The sequence below is a fragment of the Pelophylax lessonae genome (assembly GCF_965119305.1).
Source record: "Pelophylax lessonae genome assembly, chromosome: 1".
NCBI classification, from domain to species: Eukaryota; Metazoa; Chordata; class Amphibia; order Anura; family Ranidae; genus Pelophylax; species Pelophylax lessonae.
Window position 1 is genome coordinate 131,316,284 of NC_138768.1, and position 27,122 is coordinate 131,343,405.

A 27,122-nucleotide genomic window follows, 5' to 3' on the forward strand; every position below is an offset into this window, starting at 1 on the left:
TATAAATTGTCCATCAGTGCACAGTGCCAGTGTTGATGAATTCTCCTTGTGAAATCCAAGGTGCCACTCCATGCTCACCTCCTGATTTCCCCACTCACCGACGGTATGATTCAAGCAGGCTTGGTATAAATCCTTTGCAAAAATATATGTAGGTATGGCTCCTCTCCTCTCCAATTCTAGGGCTCTCAGCCAGGTTGTAATATGAAATCCAATAAGAGAAAGATTTCCATAGAGTAATACTAAATTGTGTTGCTTTTCTCAGTGCAGGTTATGAAAAGGAAGGATCAATAAACCATGCCATCCAGCGGGGCCGTCTGTTGTAGGGCGCACATGGCAGGGAGAGATCTCCCAGTGACGCGGTTTTGTCCGGTGTGGGAGCGCAGGCCACAATGACGTAGATGGGGAGCTGTGTACACAGAGCGCTCACATACACAAGTTCCGCAAGTGACTTGTTATGGGGGTGCTTGGTAGGGGGGAGAAGAGGAGGATCAGGGCTGCTCTGTGGAAAACTATTGCACAGAGCAGATAAGTATGATGTGCCCCCCCCCCACCCCAAGATGGAATTCTCCTTTCTTTTAACCACTTAAGGACTGCCCCTGCATTTACTGCGGCAGGGCAGCCCTTAAGCGCAAAATTGTGTACCTGTACATTATTTCTTCCATCCGCTTTGGGGTGCACGCCCTGCTGCCACCCGCCTCCCGCTATCGTTTTCGGAGGAATGACAGAATGGCGGTCTGCCTATGTAAACAAGGCAAACTGTCGTTTTGTCAGACAGGAAGAGAGAGATCTTGTGTTCCTACTAATCAGGAACACAGATGTCTTTTCTGCAGTCAGTCCACCCCCACACAGTTAGAAAGCATTCCCTAGGAGCACACTTAACCCTTTGATCCTGATTGTTACTGAATAAATGATACTTCCCTGCCAGTATCATTTATGTCACTTATTGTCACTTATTGTCAGATTTGTCTGCCGCAATATCGCAGTCCGGCTATTAAAAAAATTACCGATCGCTGCCATTACTAATGAAAGCAATAAAAAAATGACATTGATTTATTTTTGGGTACAGTGTCGCATGACCATGCAATTGTCAGTTAAAGTAACAGTGCCGTATCGCAAAAAACGGCCTGGTCAGGATGGGGGGGGGGGGTTAAACCTCCCAGGGCTGTAGTGGTTAACGTAAAAAAACGAGAGATTGTAAAGTGTGTGTGTGGCCAATTTTCCAGTCTGCTCAGTCATTGTGAAAAGTTCATACAGTCTTTATCTAATGTTAATAGATTGGACTGTTTGGAAACACAATTTGTTGATGGTTTTGTATGTGGTTGGCATTGACTGCTGAAATTTTTCTTTGATTTATAGGAATAAAAGTATAAAACCGCTAAATTAAAGTAAGTTTGTAGATTTTTTTTGTGAAATGTATGTAGCCCAAACCGTTATTAATATCTGAATTGTGTGGTAGCTTCCTGGAAATTAAACCTACATTCTATATTTAATTTTTATGGGTTCTGTTATGTATTGGCTTTTAAATGGACTTGTAAAAGATTCTTGTTTAGCAGTTGTGAGTATAGATGTCAGTGGGATAGGCAGCACAGGGATCCAGCTTTCTCTGAAATGCTAAGGATTCATAAAAGGCTGATGATATGTGAATGATGTTGCATTAGTAATCATTGGTTCTGTTTCCCCTAGGAGTTTCCTATACAGTGCATGTAGTGATTTGTAGAAGATTGTATCTCTGTGCGGCAATGCCATAAATGTTTGCAGAGAAGCATTTTCCCATGAGTCTTTGTTTAGGATTATCGACCCAATTCAGATTGCTGGGAGTTGTGCATGTCTCAGTTGTGCCCTCGGATAGCATGTTAGCCAGACCAGTCCTCTTTTCCTGGCAAGCAGCATAATTGGCTAGGCAGGGCTTATGAACATCATCTCCTCTTCTTCATCTAACGACATCACTCTTGGAAAGAGGAAGCGGTAATATGGAAGCCACTCGGATGTCTAAAGTGCTGGAGAAGGTGACGCAGTGCAGCAGCTTTTAGAGCGACATTTGCAGGACTGTACTGATCTTTCTGCACACTGTCTGTGCCATAGGCATTAGGCAGTGGCCAGGTAACTGCTAGACTGTACTGGCTCAGCTCTGTACTAGTAGCTCTTCTTTCTGGTCACCCTAGTGGATCAAGTTTGTGGATCCTGTGGCTCTCCAGCTGTTTACAAACTACAAATATCCCCATGCTCCGACAGCTGCTGATGTCATGCTGGGATTTGTGGCTCTTCCAGATCAGGGGGGGCAGTGGGATTAGATCGTATTTGACTTGGTTTATGGCATTGCTGGAGTTAAGGCATAGAGCTGTTTGTGCTGGCAGTAGTTAATCTTTTTTTTTTTCCTTTCGTTATTGATCCTCTCATTTCTGAGTGCTCTTCTGCAGAGAATTACTAATGTGCCTTACAAGCCATAAGTGCAGCAGTAAAATCTGGATTGCAGGACTGCAAATGGAAAGAGACCAAGCATGCCATCCAGATACCTGTGTGTTGCTGTAATAACACTGGTTCCTTTTCACTAGTCTGACACCTAAGCTGACCTTAATGTTATCAGGGAGACTAAAGAAAAGGGGTCTGGGTGTTTTCTTGCTCATTTAACTATTGGCAGGTTTTTTTTTTTTTTAGAATAAACCTAACACTTTTAGTTCGTAAAATGGTGTGTATGTAAAATAGGACAGTAATGTAGTATTTCTGAGGTCTTTATAATGTGCTGCTTGTTAATGGCTTGTGTAGGTTGGCTTTGCATAAAAAAGTTGATGATCTGAAAAGGCCGGTTACATGGTCTATGCTGCTAAATGTATAAAATCACGACACCTTATGTTCTACTATAGTGGTTGACTTTTTGTTCTTGGTGTAATGTGCAATGAGGTTAACCGGCTCACTTTACACTGTATTAAGGCTTTCTGACTGGCCAATCTGGAAATTGTAAAGTCATTTGCCTGCCCCCCCCCCCCCCCCCCAACATCAGAGGAGTCTTTGTATGCATTGATGCAAGGCTTTTCTTGAATGGCAGAGAAGCATTCAGCCTGACAATATTTAATTTTGGCTGCCGACATTAAACACAGTGCTGCTGAGCGCCGGTTCACATTGCAGCGACGCTACTTCGCACCGCGACCTCCGTGGTCGCGGTGCGAGCAGCGCGCTGCGACCTCGGAGCGGCCGCCACGGACTTCATAACATTGAAGTCTATGGCGGTCGCCTCCGGGTCGCCCCAAAGAAGCTCCGGACCCTTTTTCTAGGTCGGAGCGACTTGTGTCGCTCCTATTAGAACGGGTCCGCAGCTTCCCTATGGGAGGCGACCTGCGGCGACCTGTGAGGCGACCAGGTCGCCCTAGTGTGAACCGGCACGTATGTAGCGAATGCTACTATAATCCATTAATAGCGCACACCCAGTGGCTGTGTAGTTATGTGATGGAAACCATGTTTGGGCCAGCTTTGGCCCAAAAAACTTCCAAAAAGTTCAAATTAAATGTGCAATTCTACTTAAAGTGGTTCTAAAGGCTGAAGGTTTTTTACCTTTATTACATTCTAAGCATTAAGGTAAAAAAAAAAAAAAACCCCTTTGTGCAGCACCCCCACTTATACTTTCCTGAGCCTGATCTCGATCTCTTGCTCTCTCTCCCTTTTCATAGGCTCAGACAAAGCAGCGGGGGAGGGGGGTGTTTGGGGTGACAGAGCCATGAGTGCTGGCAGGCATCACAGGCTTCAGCTTGTATTTAAAGCAGTGTGAACAGCAAGCTTTGACAAAGCATCTCCAGAGCATTCAGCAAGCTTTGTTGAAGCTTTTGAAGTATTCAACTCCATTTTGTAAATGTTGAACACAAACCCTAATGGGAGTGCTAAATGTCACTGTAGGCAAGCTGCTAGCAGGCTTCAGCAGGTATTCAGGAAGCTTCAAGAAAGTGCTGAAGCCTACTAGCAGCTTGTGTAAAGTGGCAATCAGCACTCCCATTAGGATCTGTGTTCATTGTTTAACATTTACAAATTGGAGTTGAATGGTACTTTTTAAAACCTTCAACCTTCAACAAAGCTTGCTGTTTACACATGGATATGTTAACATGAGATTTTTTTAGTTGCTAATATTAAAGAACTTTGAGCCAAATACTTATTCTGCCAGCTTGTGAACACCTGACAGAGCAATGTTGCCTAAATTCTATTTGGTGAAACTTTGCCTTCCTTTGCCCACTACTGTCAGGGGTTATAGAAAGAACACTGCATTGTTTGAGTGGGAACACCTGAAGAAAGGGCTAAGTCCTTGCCGAAATTACTCTGATACAGGTACAAGATGTCCCCTGGTCACGGAGGGGTTAGCGTTTCTCCCTGTACATCTTCCTATAAGATACTGCAAGCATTCATTTCACTTAAATGCTGTCCTTTTCTGTAGCGGTTAATTGTTTTTCAAGTCTTAATGGTCTGTGTGCTGCTTTGATTCATGTGTAATTTTTTTTTCTTTTCTTTTCTTTCTCAGTCTGAATCTGGTTATGGATCAGAGACTAGCCTACGACGGCATGGCTCGATGGCCTCCCTTGTGTCTGGCGCAAGCGGCTATTCAGCCACATCTACATCATCATTCAAGGTCAGTCCTGTAGATGTATAGATGTATTTACTTCCAGTTGTAGCTGCCATATTCTGTTAAAAAAAAAAAAAAAAAAAAAAAATATATATATATATATATATATATATATATATATATATATATATATATATATATATATATATATATATATATATATATACAGATAATTTAAAAAAATATAAGCGCAGTGTCTTCAAATGCTCACCAGGTGTATCCAACAAGTGTGGCCAGTATCTCCATACGGAAATCCCGCACCAACAGTGATTATTCAGTGCTCTTCTTCACCAACATATATGCACACAGCCAACTCACCAGACATTATTGACCCCTATTACAGGTAGTCAAAATTCGCATTGGGTAAAGAGGTTCCACTCTCACTGGTCCATTTTATCGCTTATATGGGGGCTAGCTCAGGGTATCCCAAAAGCCACCAACACTCCTGCGCTGTCATATACCTAGGACAAGTCTCACTCGGGTGTAAAAGAGAAAAGCCTCTCATAGTGCAATATATTAAATTTAATAAAATCGCAAGCTTAAAAGTTAGTGTTGTAGATCAACTACATCCTTTAAAGTTTGGTAACACCCGCTTGCGCTCCATCTGTGCTCCATCTGCGTTCCACAGTGGAGGAAGTGACGTGTCACATAGAGTTCACCCTATGTTGCCGGCGAGTGACCCGAGAAGAGGAGGATCTGGTTTGCTCTGTGCAAAACCACTGCACAGAGCAGGTAAGTATAACATGTTTGTTTTTAAACAAAAAAAAAAAAAGACTTTAGTATAACTTTATGGCCCCATGCACACAGGGCATGTTTGCAGCTGCTTTTAGGAGCGTCGGACGTTTTTTATTTTTTTGCAGCTTAAAAACGTCCTTTGATGTTGTTCTATGGCCTCATGCGCACACAGGCTCCCAAGTGGCATAGGCGTTTTTAAGCTGCAAAAAAACCCAGGGCCTGTGCGTTCTGATGACCAGCGTCAGAGCTGTAAAAGCGCCTGATGCTGCTAAAGGCTGATTAATGTTGCTTATACAGCATTAAGCCACTATATATATATATATATATATATATATATATATATATATATATATATATATATATATATATATATATATATATATATATATATATATATATATATATATAATTTTTTTTTTTTTTTATGTGAAAACCAATAGTTCCCTATGGGAGACTATTGATTTGAATGGAAGTCGCACCACAAGTCGGATCAGAATGATCCGACTTGTGGTGCGACTTGTGCTCTTGAGGATCTTGAGGGGGAACTCAATGCCAAAATAGGGGAAAAAAATGGCGTGGGGGTCCCCCCAGGTTCCAAACCAGGCCCTTCGGGACTTGTATGGATTTTGAGGGGTCCCCCTCCCCCAAAATCCATACCAGACCCTTATCTGAGCATGCAGCCCGGCAGGTCAGGAAAGGTTAGGGGATGAGCGCCCCCCCCCCCCCCCCCGGACCATAACCAGGCCACACGCCCTCAACATGGGGGGGGGGGTGCTTTGGGACAGAGGGAGCTCTGCACTCCCCACCCCAAAGCACCTTGTCCCCATGTTGATGAGGACAAGGGCCTCTTCCCGACAACCCTGGGCGGTGGTTGTGGGGGCCCCCCAGATCCCGGACCCCCTCCCTATATGAATGGGTATGGGGTACATGGGCTGAAAGGCCATATCAAAGACTGCCCCTAGGCAACCATTGATTTTAAATGGAGGCAGAAAAACGCCTAAAAGCCTACGTGGCCAAACGTGCAATAACGCCAATAGAAAAAGCTACTAAAAGCACGTTTTTACATCTGCTTTTTCCTGGTGTTACAAGTGGCTCTGCAGCTCTTTTTTTTTTTTTTTTTTCTTCTGACGCCCTCTGTGCATGGGACCTAAAACTCAAAGGCCCCATTCACGCTGGTACTGTCAAATCTGCATTTATGCGCTATGTTTTTTTAAGGGACAGTTCTAAACTCCTATAAATGCATTAGAGGTGCACCAAATGGAAATTTTGGTACTGAAAATGCAGGATGCACTTGGTCGAAAACCAAAAATTACAGTTAAAAAAAAAAAAAAAAAATTTCACACACTTACTCTATCTCACAGAAGTGAGTAGACCCCTCACATTTTTGTAAATATTTTATTATCTTTTCATGTGAAAGCACTGAAGAAATGACACTTTGCTACAATGTAAATTAGTGAGTGTACAGCTTGTATAACAGTGTAAATTTGCTGTCCCCTCAAAATAACTCCACAGTCATTAATGTCTAAACCGCTGGCAATAAAAGTGAGTACACCCCTAAGTGAAAATGTCCAAATTGGGCCCAAAGTGTCAAATTTTGTGTGGCCACCATTATTTTCCAGCACTGCCTTAACCCTCTTGGGCATGGAGTTCATCAGAGCTTCACAGGTTGCCACTGGAGTCCTCTTCCACTCCTCTATGATGACATCACAGAGTTGGTGGATGTTGGAGACCTTGCGCTCCTCCACCTTCCGTTTTGAGGATGCCCCACAGATGCTCAATTGGGTTTAGGTCTGGAGACATGCTTGGCCAGTCCATCACCTTTGCCCTCAGCTTCTTTAGCAAGGCAGTGGTTGTCTTGGAGGTTTGTTTGGAGTCGTTATGTTGGAATACTGCCCTGGGGCCCAGTCTCGAAATGGAGGGATATCATGCTCTGCTTCAGTATGTCACAGTACATGTTTGCATTCACGGTTCCCTCAATGAACTGTAGCTCCTCGGTGCTGGCAGCACTCATGCAGCCCCAGACTATGACACTCCCACCACCATGCTTGACTGTAGGCAAGACACACACTTGTCTTTGTACTCCTCATCTGGTTGCTGCCACACACGCTTGACACCATCTAAACCAAATAAGTTTATCTTAGTCTCATCAGACCACAGGACATGGTTCCAGTAATCATGTCCTTAGTCTGCTTGTCTAAAGCAAACGGTTTTGTGGGCTTTCTTGTGCATCATCTTTAGAAGAAGCTTCCTTCCGGGATGACAGCCATGCAGACCAATTTGATGCATTGTGTTGTGTCTGAGCACTGACCGACTGACCCCCCGCCCCCCGGCAGCACTTGTACGTCTATTTCCCAAAGACAACCTCTGGATATGACGCGGAGCACGTGCATTCAACTTCTTTGGTCGACCATGGCGAGGCCTGTTGTGAGTGGAACCTGTCCTGTTAAACTGCTGTATGGTCTTGGCCACTGTTGAACTATGTTGAACTTCCAGTGACCAGTTTGAACAAATGAGAGCTATAACACCAAATTTAACACACCTGCTCCCCATTTACACCTGAGACCTTGTAACACTAGCGAGTCCTATCGCACCGGGGAGGGAAAATGGCTAATTGGCCCAATTTGGACATTGTCACTTAGGGGTATACTCACTTTTGTTACCAGTGGCTTAGACTTTAATGGCTGTGTTGAGTTATTTTGACTGGACAGCAAATTTACACTGTTATACAAGCTGTACACTCACTACTTTACATTGTAGCAAAGTGTAATTTCTTCAGTGTTTTCACATGAAAATATTGCTGAGCTCAAGTGTGCGTTCTTTCTTTTTAAGGATGTTCCAAGCAGTTGATTTGGCCACACCTAATGTTTTTGCTATCTCTCGGATGGGTTTGTTTTTTTCAGTCTAATGATGGCTTGCTTCACTGATAGTGACAGCTCTTTGGATCTCATATTGAGAGTTGAGAGCAACAGATTCCAAATGCAAATAGCACACTTGAAATGAACTCTGGAGCTTTTATCTGCTCCTTGTAAATGGGATAATGAGGGAATAACACACACCTGGCCATGGAACAGCTGAGCAGCCAATTGTCCCATTACTTTTAGTCCCTTAAAAAGTGGGAGGCACATACTGTTGTAATTCCTACACCTTTCACCTGATTTGGATATAAATACCCTAAAATTAAAGCTGAAAGTCTGCAGTTAATGGGCCATAGATTTTTTTTCCCTTTAGATTTACCAAAAACCATATAATATGAGGTCAAACCTAAACACTTTCAATGTGTATGCAATTAGGCAGGCCCTTGCACTACATGGTTGAAGGTAAATCTAAAGGAAATCGAACAACAAAAATTGTATAGTGTGTATCCAGCTTAAAGCACATCTTGTTTGTTTCATTTCAAATCCATTATAGAGCAAAAAAAGATTTGAATTGTGTCGATGTCCCAATATTTATGGACCTGAATGTATCTGGGACTGAAAATTTGCCTTAAAAATATAATCATTGATTTACACAGGCACGTGCACACGGGCACCTACACTCATATACATATATATAATATACACAGACCACTGCTTGCCTGCACATTTCTCCTCATTTCTATTTCTTTACCCATGGCTCTCTGCAGTCTCCGATTATCTTCTCCCTCCTCTGCAGCTTTCATTGGCTCTCCTATGACTCATCCTTCCTTCCTTCCTTGCTGGAAAACTCTTACAAGAGAGCTATGCATGATGTCATTGGCCTAGGCTTTTTAACAGACAAGAAGGGAAGTGGCCTGTGTAAGGTTTTTATTGGCAGAAATAAAATGTTTTACTATCCAAAGTTAAAACAATACATGGAAAGATAAAAAAAAAATGACTGAAGGTCCGCTTAAATAATTTTTTTTATGTAGCTGTCATCCAAATCACCAACATTTCATATCTTGAACCTGTAATTTTTAAAATATGTACAGTATATGTATCTTTAAAAAAAATAAAACAACCTGGAGAAGGAGACTGGAGGAGTTGGTCGTCTATCTCCCACCACTGTTGATGAGACATCTGCTTGAGATTGGAGTCCTTTTTGCTCTTTGCCACATTTGTTTTTTCTGGGGGTGTGAGGAATAGTGGTGGTATTTTTAAAAAAATTAAAACTAAAATGAAAATATTGTAATTATTGGATTTCCTTTACAGAAAGGGCACAGTCTACGTGAGAAACTTGCTGAAATGGAGACTTTCCGTGACATTCTATGCAGGCAGGTGGACACGTTGCAGAAGTATTTTGATGCATGTGCTGATGCGGTCTGTAAAGATGAGCTTGAGCGGGATAAAGGTAATTCTTTAAGCTGTAGGTTAAATTCAGTTGTAAAGAAAAAATATATCCTCAAGTATAGTATCTTAAAGCGGAGCTTCACCCAAAAGGGAAAGTTCCGCTTTTCCTCCTCCGCCCCATATTTGGAATGTCTATTCTTTAGGCGGGAAGAAAGTACCTGATTTTCACAGGTACCTGCTTCCACTTCCGATTGGACCACCACGGCGAGCTGAGCAAAAGTCCCCCCCTTCCCCCACAGCCTCTTGGCTTGCGCATGCTTAGGGGCAGCTGGCTGTGAAACCACAAGGAGTCCAATCAGCCGCCCACAGTTGAGATGCAGGAGCCTGGACCCGAAGACCAGCGTAGAGCCGGGTTGGGTGAGGACATTGCTGGTTCCTGGGGCTGTATGTTTTTTTTAAAAGTCGGCACCTACAGTATTTGCAGCTGCTGACTTTCTCATTTTGTTTACAGGGTAAAGATCCTTAATCTTAAAGGTTTATTGTTCAAATATGGGGTGGGTCTTCATTTTTGTGTCTATTAAAGTGTATGTAAAGTTAACGCAAGAAGTGTGAAATCTGATTATCAGGACCACAGATGGCATTTCAAGCAATGTGTTTGGGTCCCCACCAGAGCAAGGGCAGGGCGAAAGGGATGGGTGCCCTGGGCAGTAACGTTTATTGGAGAGAGGGGGGGGCGCCACTGCAGGACAACTTCCCTGGCTGCTGACCTCGAGTGTAAATTAATTGCTGGCCGCCTGCTGCTAACTGCCTGCAACGTGCCGAGTGCGTTCCTGCACTCAGCACAGCCTGAAGCCTTCCCTTCTGCTTCTCTGTCAGGGAAGAGGAGAAAACTCCTCCTGTCAGGCACTCTGTAGTCCTGGCCGTGACATCATTGACTGAGAAGCCGGCCTGGATGGGAGGAACATAGTGCTCTCCTGCTTCAGCCACTACCTCGAGGAGCCGAAGAGGGGAAAGCAGAACAGCACAGCCACAGGCACTGTCTCTGTCTGCAGCAGCGTGAAGCCTGCCTAGTGAAGTGATAACAAATTGGTAACTATTCAGATGGGGGGGGGGGTCTGGCTGTGTGGAGGTCAACTGTTCCGATTTGGGGGGGGGGGGAGACTGGCTGAGTGGAGGTAAACTATGCAGATTAGTGGGGGGGGGGGCTGAGGGGGGTTTCTGGCTGAGAGGAGGTAAACTATTCAGATTGGTGGGAGGGGGGGTTGGTGTCGGTGAATACGTTTACTCGTTTCTATAGAGTGGATGTTGGGACCCAGGACGAGTCTGCTTTTGGCCGCAGTGTACTACAGGCGGCAGTGTAATACTTCTGTTAGGGTCAGATGGCGGTATTTTTTGGTGTCCCCCTCCCCTCAAATGCCTTGCTTTGGGACGTCCCATATGTTATGATTATGGCTCTGTGTCCCGTGATGTACGAAAACAAAAATGCATTTTTAATTCATACTTACCTGTAAAATCCCTTCTATGGGGTCTTTGATTGCTTGCTACAAAACTGAGGTACTTCCTGTATGGGAGGGGTTATAAAGGGGGTCATCAATTCTGATTGCTTGCTAGTGTCCTTCACCTATAGGTTGCTATATAACCCACATGTTATGATTATGGCTCTGTGATGTACTTCAAGAAATGGATTTTACAAGTAAGTATGAATTAATAATCCATTTATCTCTGTTCAGACTGACCGACGTGCTGATCAATACGCTCACAGTCCATTGATACTACAAGTCCCTCTGCAAAAGTACTAGACTGAAGTAAATCCTGTCAACAAAGTTTTATTGCGCTTGTATTCAAAAAATAAATAGTGATTGGAAAGCTGCACCACTGAAGTGAACCCAATAAAGAGATGAGGGCTGATAGTGTAAAACTTCTTATGAGTGTTCTTTATGAAAGATAAACATTGCACTTACATTGTTCACGCTTCAAACAGGCATACAAACCCACTATATATGGCAACCGTTATCACTTCCGGGTAGTTGCAATGACAAGGATATGTAACTCCGCCCAACCGGTTTCGTCACAACAGGACTTCTTCTAGGCAAAAAATGTTTTTTACTTTGTTATAAAACACATCCAATAAAAAAAAGCTTAAATATAATTTCTTCATACATTTAGGCCAAAATGTATTCTGCTTGATGTCTGGCATGAGCTATAGTCTGGATTTTTTTTTTCCTGCTGAATGTCTGATATGACATACATATACATATACATATACATATACATACATACACACACACACACACACACACACACACACACACACACACACACACACACACACGTAATGGTGGTAATCAGCAGGCAATCTGACACTTTGTAGGAACAGACATCATTGTCAATGTCTGTCACTGAGCTCTCCAGTGAGACTAATGCAGAGATCTGTGCTAATAATATACACTGAGACCGTACTAATGAAACTTGTTGGGCAAGGGTAACCTCTGGGGCAATCAAATGTTTAAATGTGTGCCTAACAATGTTAAGGCGCTTTTACTTAGGCTCCGTTCACATCTTGGCGTTGATATTACAGGCGTTTTTGTGGGCGTTTTTCAGGCGTTTTACAGGCGTTTTTTTGTGCAGGTGTTTTTAGATTGACTAGAGACCAATTGAAAATACCTGTAATCTGCCTAAAAAGAAGCTCAAGTACTTTTTCGAGTGTTGGGCGTTTTGCTCAGGGCGTCAAAACGCTCAGATGTGAACAGGGGCCATTGAAATGAATAGGATTTGTCTTGTTGGGCGTTTTGAGAGCTGATCCTAGAGCAGAAAAACACCCCCAAAATGCCTACATGTTAACGTAAACCTAAGGGATGTTCTGGTTTTTATTCTCTGCTTTCCTGGTAAACAAAAACCAGCACATGGCCGCTCTCAGAAGAGCGCCTTGTGGTGTTTTTGATACACACAGCTCTCTCCTGTCACTCACTCCGATGATCAGCGGGTCCCAGCCATGAATCAATTGCCGGGAACCACTGAACCACCCAAAAATGCAGAATCTGGTATATATGTGATTTTGCAGTCGGAAATTGGATAATAGAGCACTATACTGATCACCAATTTAAAGGGCTATTCTTCACTAGCCAATGAAATTTCACGGTCTACTTTTCTGGCCATTTATTTAAGTTTGTGCTGAAAATTACGTCTGTGGGCAGGGATAGCGTTCAAATGATCCACCTTGAGGACTCATTTACACCATCTGTGTTGAATTGCACAGGCCCCTAGGTCTAGGACACACAAACATTGCTCTTGGTGTACCCTGTTCACACAATGCTGCTGTATGCTGCATAGAAATGCAGCACAATTCATCACATCGCATGTCACAGCAGCATGTTTCGGTGTGTAGAGTAAAACAAAATGGAAAAATGTAAACTGTGCAATACGTTGTAGCACTGCATCACGCTGCCCCTTTATTTTTAGCGGGATTCCCTGAGACCCGGCAGTTGTGTCAAGGCTTTCTCTTTACTAATACATTTCGGAAAGGCTGCTGAAGAGGCCGACCTTGAAAGCATTAGCGCAGATTTCTGACAACCAAGAAACACTTAGGCATTGCCTTGCCAGCACAACGCTCACGCCTTTTTTCACAGCGGCCCTCTGATTATGTGAACTTAGCCATATTGCACACAGATTTCAGTTGTTGGAGCAGCTGTCTGCGATCTACAGCGTTTTATCACACTTGCTCCACACCGATATCTTACTATCATATTGTGTCAGGTGTTGGAGAACAGACGCTGATATCTACATTTCAAATGCTAGCACAATAACCTTTCCTTACCAGTCATTTTATCTTTTTATATCTGGTATATCTGCTGGTTTACATGCCAGTAATAGTAAGGGGCGTACAGATGGAAGACCCTTTCTTGGCTATCGCAAAAGGAAGACACAACCGTCACACTGGGATTTGAGACCCGCAGCTTTTAGTGGCCTGGAAGTACAGCAGGAGCTGTACTAATCCCCCGACACATAAACAAGCAGATTTTCTGGATGTGTGAAAAAAGCATGCATTGCAGGAAGTTGCTTTTGAGGCGAAGGAATATATAGCGGCTTTAAAGTTATTGTAAACCTTTGTTATACCCAAGTGAATTGGCCTCAGGTGATACGGGGATTCAATTCCTCCTCCATACAGTAAGGTGTTCCTGTTTATCTGCAGTATTCTCTTCTCTACAGCTATACAAAGTCCAATATTTCTAAAGCTTGTCTGAGCGGTCAAAAAAAAAAAAACGGGCGTGGAGCTGAAGTTGCACACTGTAGAGATCAGGGAGAGAGCTCTGGGAGCGGATTGGAGGGAAGGGACATCCCCTCCTTCACACAGGAATAGAGCTGGAGCTCCTTCCCCTGTCACCATTTTTTACTTGATGTCAGGAAAACAGGCGACTCATGCTGATAGCAGAGGAATGAAGCAACAGACAGAAATCCTACTTGCTCTGAGACAAGTATACACTATAGAGGGATATGCTTTGTTTAGATTTCTTGTTTGAGATTTACAACCACTTTAATTCTGGTAAGATTGAGTTGGGTTTTAATCTCCCACCACTGTTAGTAAGACATCTGCTTGTGTACAGCCGGTCTTGCTAGAGGCTTGTGTTCATGCTTTCCTGTGTATTAAGAATCCATGAGATTACAAAGGTTGCTGTATTTTCTTTAGAGGAGGTTTGATTGGTCAGTGAGGGAGTGTAATATCTCCATCACTTTGTTTTCCTGGCAGTGCTAGCCTCACACAAGGGCTGTTTGTGTGTGATCTGAAACAGGATTGGTGACAAGTTACTGGAGCAGAACGACATGTTTGTTTGCTGGTTGTTTCCATGCTATTGTCCTGTATACAATGTACTCTATCACTGTTGTGCACCTGAAATGACAGTCCACACACTAATTCACTTTTTCTTGTATAGTGGTTGAAGATGATGAGGAAGACTTTCTGCAGAACCATGCAGATGGGGAGTACAATCACACAAGTAACGGCAATAAAGAAAAATGTAAGTTCATGTCCTTTTTCTATAGCTTTTGTAATTCATTTCTGCTGTTTAGCATTCCGCTTTGCATACATACTGTGCTGTTTTGTGATCCAATGTCTAAATAGCTTGTAAATGGAGTACATTTTGTATTTTTTACATTGTTGAAACATACCGTCTTACTACTATAGAAGCGATTTTGTTGTAAAATTTTTCTTCTCTTTTCATTTGCAGCCAATCATGAGTTTAAATAACTGCCTAAAGTAATTTTTCTCCCTTTCAACCACAGTAACAAGTTGCCAGTGGGTCTGATTTAATAAAGGCAAATAGAATGTTCACTTTGCAAGAGAATTTTTCCTTAGCTTGGTGAATGTAGTAAAATACCCAATCATGTGTATGGAAATAAGAAAAAAACAAACCGTTTTTTTGCTAGCATGTGATTTAGGGCTGAAACAATGAATTGATCAACAACTAATCCATTATGAAAATAGTTGTCAACTATTTTCATAATCGATTAGTTGGCCTGCATACAGAATGTATTTGTTTAGATATCTGGAAATACAGTGCAGCACACATACAGCTAAGTACACCATCCATGCATGTCAGTAAGTGCTTGAGAACTTGTGAAAGTGTGAGGAGCGATGCCTCATGGGACATGTAGTCCTAGCCAGCAAGTGACTGGTTATAAAGGCAGAAGTTTTTTTTTTTTTTTTAACCTTACTATAGGGGCACTCAATACTATACTTTGCAACTTGCTATTGGGGCACTCTGAAGGAGCCGGAAGCGTCGGTGGGGGACCCCAAAACAGGAGAATCAGGGCTGCTCTGTGCAAAACCAATACACAGAGCAGGTTAGTATAACACGTTTGTTTGAAAAAAAAAAAAAAAAATCGATCACTTTTAAAGACTCTGTGCAGGGAAGATCAGCATCTGAACCCAGAGAAGGTGGAGGCTGATAGCCTGGAGGTAATAGAAGGCATTACAATTGCATTTAATATTCAATGTTTTTATTGTTTTCAAAAAGGTAGACAAATGTACAGAACATTCAATGGCTGTTAATATAGTAGATTTCTTTTAGAACATCTGGCATAGTACATACAGTCAAAACATAACAACATTTTTGTCTTTTTTTGGAAAGTCTACTCAAGATAGTCGGTAGCAGTACTGGTTAGACCAGGTCTTATTGACCCCCCCCCCCGGACACCCCACTAAGAAGAAACTGTGTCCCGAAAAAGAGGGCCCATCCCCTAGCCTTTATTTCCATGGTAATCTTTTAAGGTTTCCAACAATCCCAGTTTGAAACGGTTTATCTTCATAGTTTCCTACTGAAAACAATATATAATCTATTAATTTAGGACAAACAGAAGTCCATTGTAACAAAGTTTGGTAGTAAAAGAGAAATGGGAGGATAGAAAGAGATAGAAATGAAGTAAAGAGAAAAGAATAGATAAGATGTTGGTGTCCCAACATTTTTGACAACAGCTCCGCTATAGAAGGAGTCTAAATGAATCAGAGTCAGGAGCGCTCTCCCCAATTAAGAGAGCCCAGACAGGTACCTCATCCAAGGTTCCCATATTTTCCCAAAGAGGGTTAACTTATCCTTAAGTATGGCCACCATTCTTTCATTAATCATGATCCAGGTCAGCTTAGCCCTCAGCAATTCAAACGAGACCACCGGCGATCGCCAGGAACGAGCTATAGATATTTTGGCTGCCGTGAAAATGAAAGCTATTAAGCTTTTCGTATGTCTCAGGATCCCCTCGACTGGCCTCCCCGATAGACTGTTGTGGAGATTTCACCAGGTTAATCTGGGTGAGGGAATAAATTAAATTCTATTTGTGGATCCAAAACCTCCTGACTTTTTTGCATGTCCACCAGGTATGTAGGACTGTTCCCTCCTGTTCACATCCTGGAAACACCTGGAGGAAGCCCCCTGAACAGTGGCCGCCAATCTGACCGGGACCATATACCATCTTGGAAATCCTTTAAAATTAGCCTCTATTAGAGAAGTGTTGATGTATGATCTGGAGTTGAGTTGGGCTAGCTTACCCCACTCCTCCCCCCAAATCCTCCTCCTATCGTGTCATATATGGAAATTTCGTATTCTTTTCACATAAAATATAAGTTGTAGATATGTGACCAGTGTGTTTATCTACCAATCAGCATAAATATTCCATGGAGGTCGCTGAGGTTATGTCACTAGTACGCTTAAGGGTATTCATAAGATGTAAGATCTGGGAATATCTATACATTTCCCCTGGGGGCAGCGAATATTTTTCTTGTAGCGTGTCCCTGAATCAGCTTGCCCAGATGACTGTGGGTGAGGTGTCTTCATAAACATGGTCAACAAAGTATTAGCGTATTTGGTCTTCTACTTCCTTGAATATCTACAATTACATTTAAAGTAGACTTTTACCAGTATTGTGCATTATAATTAAAATGATCATATCCATGAAACAAAGTCTCAGCTTTTAGTACCACTTTAATATAAAATATTTATCCCTCTATCGTCCATCAACAGACGCAACCTCGTCTCCATGAGCTGAGAGGGTTTATGCTCCTCCCATTAGGGGTAGTATAGACAGGAAGATTTGAATACACACGCCCAGGGGGCTCTCCCTCCAGGCATAAACCCCCACTGCACAACCCAGCACATCCATTTGTTGTCTGCCTAGAGAAGGGGTAGACCTAGATTTCCTGCTGGGACTCCGGTCTCAGTTTTTGTCATTCTTTTCAGAATATTTTCTTTTATTTCTCTTTACTCACTTGCTAGCTAGTGTTCAGGGAAGAATTTCCTGGTGATCTTCAAGCAACGATGCAGGCTTGTGCTTCGTACTAGATAATCTAGATCCTTATGGTCCCCCCAGTCTGGCCTACGAGCGTGAGCAGGTTATAGTTCCGACCTAGGCCTAGCCACGATGGTGCCCCCTTGTCCGGAGGGGGACAAGCCTGTGAGCGGATGCCGGGACGCAACGATCTGGAACGCCCGGAGTTGCAGCATACCCCTTGGCTGGCAGCACCCCCACTTCGGGTGGGAGGCAGTCTGCCTGGAGCGGAGCCCACCTGGTCCATGGTATGGTGAGTAACTGTGCCCCCCTTGCCCCTGCTGACCTTCGGGGATGTGGGCCCTTCCCTGGGGATTATGGGATTTGTGCCTCCCAAGAGATCCCCCTGGTCTGCTCGTTCTGTGTGTCCTTCCCTCTCCCTGTCCCTGCGGGGGCTGTGTGTGTGGAGTGCTCTGGCGCTGGGGGGGTGTGACATGGTACCTTGGGCATGCTGGTCCCTGTTGTGGTTCCCGAGGCCTTCATGTGTCGGTCCCTAGCCGCATGGTGGGCCGTGGGCGCCGCCATCTTAGGTTTGGGCATTGGAATGTTTTTCACCCATGGGCTTGTATGGGGCAGCCATTTTCCCTACAACTTCCTATTGTTTTGTATGGGCATTCTTCTTTGTGTAGCTCTGGTGTTATACTTGGCAGTGTATCCCTATCAGGCGACATCACTTCCGGTGTGGTCATTTCCTGTTGCTGAGCTGAGGTCACTTCCTGCTTCTCTCTCCATGCTGTGGAAGATTCAGGAGGCTGTCTGAGGTGGTAAAGCATTGAGGGTCCCTGCGGGCATATCCTTGCACTTTCTGCTATCAGTTTGGTTTAAAGGGGCTTCTTGCAGACCGCTGCGATCGGTGGTACTCCTTTTTTTGCAAATTGCACTACGGCATCCCAAACTGAAATTTCACCCTCAGACCCACTCTGAGCAACTCCCGGACGGTCCGGATCCTGGTCGCTGCCCGTGGTTTCAGCTGCCCTGGCAACTAAAGTTTTTTTTTTTTTTTTAGTCATGAAAAAGGTTAATAGCTGTAAACGGCCACTGCCTTCTCCATCTGTGGAGGTGTCTGATTCAGAGGCTGTTGTGGTTGCCTCAGATGCTCCCCTTCCTGAGTAGTCGCTGTCCTCGCAGTCAGATGGTGACATCTTCAGCTGCAGCGCGGGAACACGCTTTGGTGGAAGCCCTAATTTCTGATTATTACTTTAAAATTGACTGATGAGCCCACGCCGGCAGGGACGCGGGTGGCATTTGGCTCCCAGAAGTATCCAAAAGCTGACAGGGTTTTCCCTTGTCCTGATCATTTTCACGTTATTGTGCATGACCAATGGCGGCACGTTAAGCACGTGTTAGTGGTGCCAAAACGCTTTAAAGGTCGGTATCCTTTTGCTGAAAAGGTTTCCAACCGTTTGACGGTGCCACCTACAGTGGACCATCCTGTTTCCAGATTAAAAAAAATCTACGCTTGTGCCTGTGGAGGATTCCCCAGTTTTTATGGATCCAGTGGACCGGCGGATGGAATCTCTTTCCCGCCATCTTCACGTGCTAGCGGGTTCCATTTTAAAATAGTTTTTTTGTGGTCTATGCTAGTCTCAGACGGTGAAGGAATGGATTAGGGGTTTGCGGGAGTCTTTGGACCCGAGACTGTTCCTCCGGAACGGTGTTCCTGTGTGATGCGTTTATGGATGCGGCTCCCCTGGACAGGGTCTCGGCGGTGGGCATTGTTTTAAGACGTATGGTCTGGTTGAAGAGCAGGTCGGCTGACCAAGCTTCTAAAAAAGCCGTAGCTGAACACCCCTTTCTGGGAGATGGGTTGTTTGGCGACTCATTGGATGAGTTGATCAAGAGTCTAACTGGCGGGAAAAGTACTCTTCTTCCTCAATCCTCCAAGGGTAAGACACTCCGTCCTAAGCGGGGTCCCTCCTTTTCTGCTCATAAACGTTTTTTTCGTGCCTCCGTTGTGCAAGAAAAAGGTAAGCCATTCAGAACTTCTGGAGGTGCGAAGAAACCCTGGGGCAAGTCAGGGGCCAGTCAGTCCAGTGCTGCAAACCATTCCTCTTCAGCATTAAGGGGCGCCCTCACCTGTCTTAGGGGTGGGTGGACGTCTGCGCTTCTTTCAGGAACCCTGAACTTCGTTCATTCAGGATGAATGGGTTCACAAACTGGTTTTGTTTCGGGTACAAGATCCAATTCTGGTCCCGGCCAGGGGACTGGGTTTTGCAGTCAAATCTTCACCTGTCTCTGGAGTTTTTGAAGGATTCTATGAGAGGCTGTGCGAGATCTCCTGGCTCGAGGGGTGTTTGTGCCAGTTCCTCAACAGGAACGCTCTCAGGGTTTCTTTTTTTTTTTTTTATTATTTTATTTATTTATTCAAAGAGACTGGGATATCAAACCATGCGAATATTCACATTTAACCGCCAACTATTAACATCTATACAAGACCTTTTTACATCAAAAACAAAAAAAGAATAGTTGGCCTAAGATAGGAACACCTGTACTGATAAAGATACTAACCCAGTCTTCCCTTTTCTATATAAAAAGGAAAAGGAAAAGAGAAAAAGACAAAAGAAGGAAGAAAAAAGGGAAAAAAAGAGTAGAGAAGAAGGGGAGGAGAAATTAAAGGCTCTTATCTGATCCAAATTTTAATCCTAAATTCTAAACTTGACCATTCCTTATCTCTACTGAAAAAAGCATATTTCGTCCCTTTTTAGACAAAATGAAGAGATTCCATGTCTCATCATACCTATCTTTTTTTTTTTTTTGCTCACGTAAAAGTAGCAAATCCTCCATTTTATTTGTATCTTCCACTTTACTTATACAATCACCAATGGTAGGGGGGACCTGCGATTTCCATCGCAAAGGAATGCATGATTAGTTTACTATATGAAACAAAATTGATGTTTTATATTCCTTCAATGTAATATCCGAAACGTGTAATAGAAAAATGCGGGATCCATAGGGATCTAATAATCCGTAAATCTTTAAGCCAATTCACGAACATCTGCCCAAACCCACTTAGTTTCGGGCAGGTCCAAAATACATGTAGAATTGTTCCCGGCTCCTCTTGACATCTCCAACAAATGTTTGAGATATGTGCGTAAGCCTTATGGAGAAGGAAAGGGTTTCTCAGGGTTTCTATTCAAACCTGTTCACCGTGCCCAGAAAGGAGGGCAAGGTGCGTCAAATCCTGGATCTTAAGGCTCTCAACCGCTTTGTGCGAGTGAAGAAATTCCAAATGGTGTCCATTCGGTCGGTGGTGGCATCTTTGAATCAGGGGGATTTTCTGGCTTACATCGATCTCAAAGATGCGTATCTCCACGTCCCCATATTCGAGGGATAACAGTGATTCCTCCGCTTCGCGGTGGTAGTGGAGCACTTTCAATTCGTGGCATTACCCTTTGGTGTCGCCTCGGCTCCCAGAGTTTTTTTTTACCAAGGTCCTAGCCCCTGTGCTGGCCTTGTTGCGTCGATGAGGTATCTCCATTGTGGGGTATCTGGACGATCTGTTGCGAGCGGTTTCCCATTTGGATCTGCTGAAAAACATCTCCATCACAATTCGGACCCTTCAGGACTTCGAGTGGGCTATCAATGTCACCAAATCTGCCCTGACTCCGTCTGTGCAGGTCGCCTATCTGGGGCTGATCCCCGACTCTGCTCTAGCGACGGTCTTCCTTCCCTTGGACAAGCTTCAGAAGTTGCAAAGGGAGGGCCAATTGCTGATGGAGGCCGATCAGTCCTCCTTACGGCATGAGGGCCTTGGGTCTGCTGGTCTTGACCTTCGAAGCAGTCCTGTTTGCTCAGTCTCACACGAGACAGCTGCAGAAAGATTTTCACAATGGAACCGAGATCCTCGGTCATTGGACCAGAAGATTCAGTTGAGCCATCTCGGGAAGTTAGCTCTTTGTGGATCCAGTCACCTGTCCTGTGCCATGGCAAGTCCTTCCTGCCAGTGTTTTGGACGGTGGTCACCACAGACGTCAGCCTATTATTAGGCTGGGGTGGAGTGCTGGGAAGCTCTGTGCTCAGAGGACCTGGGCGTCGGAAGAGTCTTCCTTGCCGATCAATATTCTGGAGCTTAGAGCAATAAAGCTCTGCCTGCTTTACTGGACGAGTCGGCTACACGGCTCTCCGGTTCGGGTCCAGTTGGACAATGCCACGGCCATGGCTTGCATCCCTCATCACGGGGGCACTAGGAGTGCCCTGGAGGCTAAGGAGGTGGCTGAGATTCTGGTATTGGCGGAACACAATGTTCTGGCTTTTTCTGCAGTCCACTTTCCGGGTGTGGAGAATTGGCAAGCGGATTACCTGAGTCTTCAGGTGTTGGATTTGGGGGGGGGGAGAGTGTTCCCTGCATCTGAAGGTTTTTCATCTCCTGTGTGTCCAGGGGGGACCTCTGACATGGATCTGTTTGCGTCTCGCCTCAACAAGAAAGTTCAGAGGTTTGTGGCCAGGTCTCGGGATCCTCTGGTCGATGCCACAGACGCTCTGGTGGCTCATTGGAGTCAGTATCGCCTGATCTATGCCTTCCCTCCGCTCGTTCTCCTTCCAAGGTTTCTTCGCAAGGTGGCGATGGAAGGCATTGAGGTCATTCTGGTGGCACCAGACTGGCCTCGGCGGTCTTGGTACGCAGAGCTGGAAAAATGGTCGCAGATCCTCCATGGCGCCTTCCTTTGCGGGAAGATCTACTATCTCAAGGCCCGATCTTTCATCCTGCTTTACAGTTGCTGGCTTTAATGAATTGGCTGTTGAAAGCAAGGTGTTGAGGGATAGAGGTCTTTCTTATTCGGTGATTTCTACCCTTTCAGAATGATCCGAGTTGTGGTGCGACTTGCGCTCTGAGAATCTTGAGGGGGAACTGCACGCCAAAATGGGAAAAAACGGCGTTGGGTTCCCCCCCAGGTTCCAAACCAGGCCCTTCGATTCTGGTGTGGATTTAGAGGGTAGCCCCACACCAGAAAAAAAACTGCGTGGGGCTCCCCTGAAATCCATACCAGACCCTTATCCGAGCATGCAGCCCGGTGGGGCAGGAAGGGGACGAGCGAGCGGCCCCACCACCCCTGGACCATACCAGGCCACATGCCCTCAACATGGGGGGTGTTGGCGCTTTGGGGCAGGGGGAGCTCTGCACCCCCCACCTCAAAGCACCTTGTCCCCATGTTGAGGAGGACAAGGGCCTCATCCCCACAACCCTGGCCGGTGGTTGTGGGGGTCTGCGGGCAGGGGGCTTATCGGTATCTGGAAGCTTCCTTTAACAAGGGGGGGCCCCCCAGATCCCAGACCCCCTATGTGAATGGGTATGGGGTACATTGTACCCATAGCTATTCACCCCATAAAAGGCAGTGTATGTAAATAACGACAGGCGACGTTTTGAAAAGTTTATTAAAAATCTTTATCCGGTCTTCTCCGCGCTGGTCTTCTCCCCTCCCCTCTTCTGGTCTTCTCCCCTCCCCTCTTCTGGTCTTCTCCCCTCCCCTCTTCTGGTCTTCTCCCCTCCCCTCTTCTGGTCTTCTCCCCTCCCTTCTTCTGGTCTTCTCCCCTCTTCTGGTCTTCTCCCCTCCCCTCTTCTGGTCTTCTCCCCTCCCCTCTTCTGGTCTTCTCCCTTCTCCTCTTCTGGTCTTCTCCCCTCCCCTCTTCTGGTCTTCTCCCCTCCCCTCTTCTGGTCTTCTCCCCTCCCCTCTTCTGGTCTTCTCCCCACCACTCCCCTCTTCTGGTCTTCTCCCCACCCCTCCCCTCTTCTGGTCTTCTCCCCTCCCCTTCCCTCCCCTCTTCTGGTCTTCTCCCCTACCCTTCCCTCCCCTCTTCTGGTCTTCTCCCCTACCCTTCCCTCCCCTCTTCTGGTCTTCTCCCCTACCCTCCCCTTCTCCCCTCCCCTCCCCTCTTCTGGTCTTCTCCCCTTCTCCCCTCCCCTTCTCCCCTCCCCTCCCCTCTTCTGGTCTTCTGATGTCACAGATGACGTCGGAGGAGGACGACCGGAGAAAGGAAGAGCGGAGAGAAGGCCTTTTCAAAACGTCTCCTGTCGTTATTTACATATACTGCCTTTTATTGGGTGAATGGGTAGGGGTACAATGTACCCCATTCACATAGGGAGGGGGTCCCGGATCTGTGGGGGCCCCCCTTGTTAAAGGGGGCTTCCAGATACCGATAAGCCCCCTGCCGGCAGACCCCCACAACCACCAGGGCTGTGGGGATGAGGCCCTTGTCCTCATCAACATGGGGGCAGGGTGCTTTGGGGTGGGGGGTGCAGAGCTCTCCCTGCCCCAAATCACCAACACCCCCCATGTTGTGGGCATGTGGCCTGGTATGGTCCAGGGGGGGTGGGCCGCTCGCTCGTCCCCTCCCCCTTCCTGCCCTACCGGGCTGCATGCTCAGATAAGGTTTTGGTATTGATTTCGAGGGGGAACCCTACGCAGTTTTTTTTTTTTTTTTTGTTTTTTTTTTTTTTCTGGCGTGGGGCTGCACTCTAAATCCACACCAAACTTGAAGGGCCTGGTTTGGAACCTGAGGGGAACCCCACGCCGTTTTTTTTTTCCCATTTTTGCATGGAGTTCCCCCTCAAGATTCTCAGAGCGCAAGTCAGATCATCCTGATCCGGCTTGCAATGCGCCTTCCATTCAAATCAATAGGCTCCCATAGGGAACCATTGATTTTGAATGGAGGCAGAAAAAAACGCTGCTAAAAGCGACGTGGCCAAACGTGCAATAACGCAAATGGAAAAAGCTACTAAAAGCACGTTTTTACAGCTGCTTTTTCCTGGCGTTAGAAGTGGCTCCGCAGCTCGTTTTTTCTGACGCCCCGTGTGCATGAGGCCTTATGGTACAAGCTGTAGCTTAGTGCTTCTGCTTTTTCAGTTGCCCATTTCGATCTTCTACAATACCTGGTTGATCCTGCCTGGTCCTAACTTCCGCACTGAGAGCTGACCACGTTTTATTATGGCTGCTGAGCAATGAATACGTGCCTCTGTCATTGCTGCTCTGTGCCTCTCTCCCCTCCTCTCTCCCCTCCATATATGCATGCATGTGAGTATTTGCATGTGTGTACCTACAAATGCATGTTGGTATGAATGCGTGTATGTGAATGCATTTATGCGTATATATGTTTACATGTGTATATGCATGTGTATCTATGTTTGTAAGCATTTATGTGCATGTTTGTATGTCCATGCATGTGTTTATGAGTATTTGTGTGCATGTGAATGCGTGTTTATATGCTTATGTGAATGCATCATGCATATACATTTTTGTGTATCAGTGCATGTACATTTATGTGTGTCTGTGCGAATGTCCATGTGTGTATGTATGTCTGTGCGTATGTGTATCTATGCATGTATGCATTGACATTCGTGTGTGTGTGTGTCAATGCATGCATGTAAATATGTATTTGTGTGAAATGACAGGTTGAAAATTAAGTAGGGGGCTTCAAGTAGTGGCTGCTGTTTACATAGTGAAGGTGCCTGGTCATTGAAGGGTTAATTGTGATCCTCCTGCTCAGCTCCCTCCCCAGCAGATGTGGGGTTATACAGTGGGTACGAAAAGTATTCAGACCCCCTTAAATTTTTCACTCTTTGTTATATTGCAGCCATTTGCTAAAATCATTTAGGTTCATTCTATTTCCTCATGAATGTACACATAGCACCCCATACTGACAGGAAAACACAGAATTGTTGACATTGTTGCAGATTTATTAAAAAAGAAAAACTGAAATATCACATGGTCCTAAGTATTCAGACCCTTTGCTCAGTATTTAGTAGAAGCCCCCTTTTGATCTAATACAGCCAGGAGTCTTTTTGGGAAAGATGCAACAAGTCTTTCACACCTGGATTTGGGGATCCTCTGCCATTCCTCCTTGCAGATCCTCTCCAGGTCTGTCAGGTTGGATGTTAAACGTTGGTGGACAGCCATTTTTAGGTCTCTCCAGAGATGCTCAATTGGGTTTAAGTCAGGGCTCTGGCTGGGCCATTCAAGAACAGTCACGGAGTTGTTGTGAAGCCACTCCTTCGTTATTTTAGCTGTGTGCTTAGGGTCATTGTCTTGTTGGAAGGTAAACCTTCGGCCCAGTCTGAGGTCCAGAGCACTCTGGAGAAGATTTTTGTCCAGGATATCCCTGTACTTGGCCGCATTCATCTTTCCCCCGATTGCAACCAGTCGTCCTGTCCCTGGAGCTGAAAAACACCCCCACAGCATGATGCTGCCACCACCATGCTTCACTGTTGGGACTGTATTGGACAGGTGATGAGCAGTGCCTGGTTTTCTCCACACATACCGCTTAGAATTAAGGCCAAAAAGTTCTATTTTGGTCTCATCCGACCAGAGAATCTTATTTCTCACCATCTTGGAGTCCTTCATATGTTTTTTAGCAAACTCCATGCGGGCTTTCATGTCTTACACCGAGGAGAGGCTTCCGTCGGGCCACTCTGCCATAAAGCCCCGACTGGTGGAGGGCTGCAGTGATGGTTGACTTTCTACAACTTTCTCCCATCTCCTGACTGCATCTCTGGAGCTCAGCCACAGTGATCTTTGGGTTCTTCTTTACCTCTCTCACCAAGGCTCTTCTCCCCCGATAGCTCAGTTTGGCCGGACGGCCAGCTCTAGGAAGGGTTCTGGTCATCCCAAACGTCTTCCATTTGAGGATTATGGAGGCCACTGTGCTCTTAGGAACCTTAAGTGCAGCAGAAATCTTTTTGTAACCTTGGCGAGATGTGTGCCTTGCCACAATTCTGTCTCTGAGCTCTTCAGGCAGTTCCTTTGACCTCATGATTCTCATTTGCTCTGACAAGCATTGTGATCTGGAAGGTCTTGTATAGACAGGTGTGTGGCTTTCCTAATCAAGTCCAATCAGTATAATCAAACACAGCTGGACTCAAATGAAGGTGTAGAACCATCTCAAGGATGATCAGAAGAAATGGAAAGCACCTGAGTTAAATATGAGTGTCACAGCAAAGGGTCTGAATACTTAGGACCATGTGATATTTCAGTTTTTCTTTTTTAATAAATTGTCAACAATTCTGTGTTTTTCCGTCAATATGGGGAGCTGTGTGAACATTCATGAGGAAGAAGAATGAACTTAAATGATTTTAGCAAATGGCTTCAATATAACAAAGAGTGAAAAATTATTTAAGGGGGTCTGAATACTTTTCGTACCCACTGTAGCTGTGTGTGTTGTCTTCCACTGGTGCTGTTAAGGATGAATGTGAAAGCACTATCCCCCTCCCCTGTTGGTACAGATAAGCAGGAAGTGTCTGTTCTGTAAGGATTTCTGACAGTCACTCTCTCCTGCCAGTGAAATGCTGCATCCCAAATGCCTCAAATACTGCTTGGCATTTATGGGGTTAACTGCTTTAACTTCTATGCAGGCAGGATCTTGAGTGCAGAATCTCCTCCTTTATTGACACACTGCCAATCGGACACAAGGTCAAAGTTTAGGTAGTCCTCTCAGCAGAAGACTAGCAGCCCCTCCCATATCAGTCTTGCAGCTGGAAAGAGGGAGCAGAAGAAATCGCATGACTTGCTATATCAGGCTACATGGAAAAGATATTTAGACACTTTGAGGGAAAAATTTAAAAACACCGCGGATACAAGAGCCCAAAATTAAAAGAAAGAATCCTGATTTAAACGTTTGACTTTACAACCGCTTTAATTTTTTTTTCTTCAAATAAAAAATGTTATCTTGGAGTCTGATATTTACCAGATTCAACCTCTAATGGTATATACAGTATATCTCTTTTGTCTGTTACTGAGTGG

General features: G+C 45.0%; 1 protein-coding gene across 2 annotated transcripts in view; it reads left to right on the forward strand.

Moving 5' to 3' along the window:
• Window positions 1-27,122, forward strand: part of CERT1 (ceramide transporter 1) — a gene marked incomplete at its 3' end in the record, with an annotated part of 197,219 nt that overhangs the window by 136,450 nt on the left and 33,647 nt on the right. For both annotated transcript variants that reach the window (XM_082258739.1, XM_082258740.1), the window contains exons 4-6: window positions 4,499-4,606; window positions 9,502-9,640; window positions 14,508-14,591. In XM_082258739.1, coding sequence (XP_082114865.1) covers window positions 4,499-4,606; window positions 9,502-9,640; window positions 14,508-14,591 — 331 coding nt within the window. The remainder of the gene's footprint in view (window positions 1-4,498; window positions 4,607-9,501; window positions 9,641-14,507; window positions 14,592-27,122) is intronic.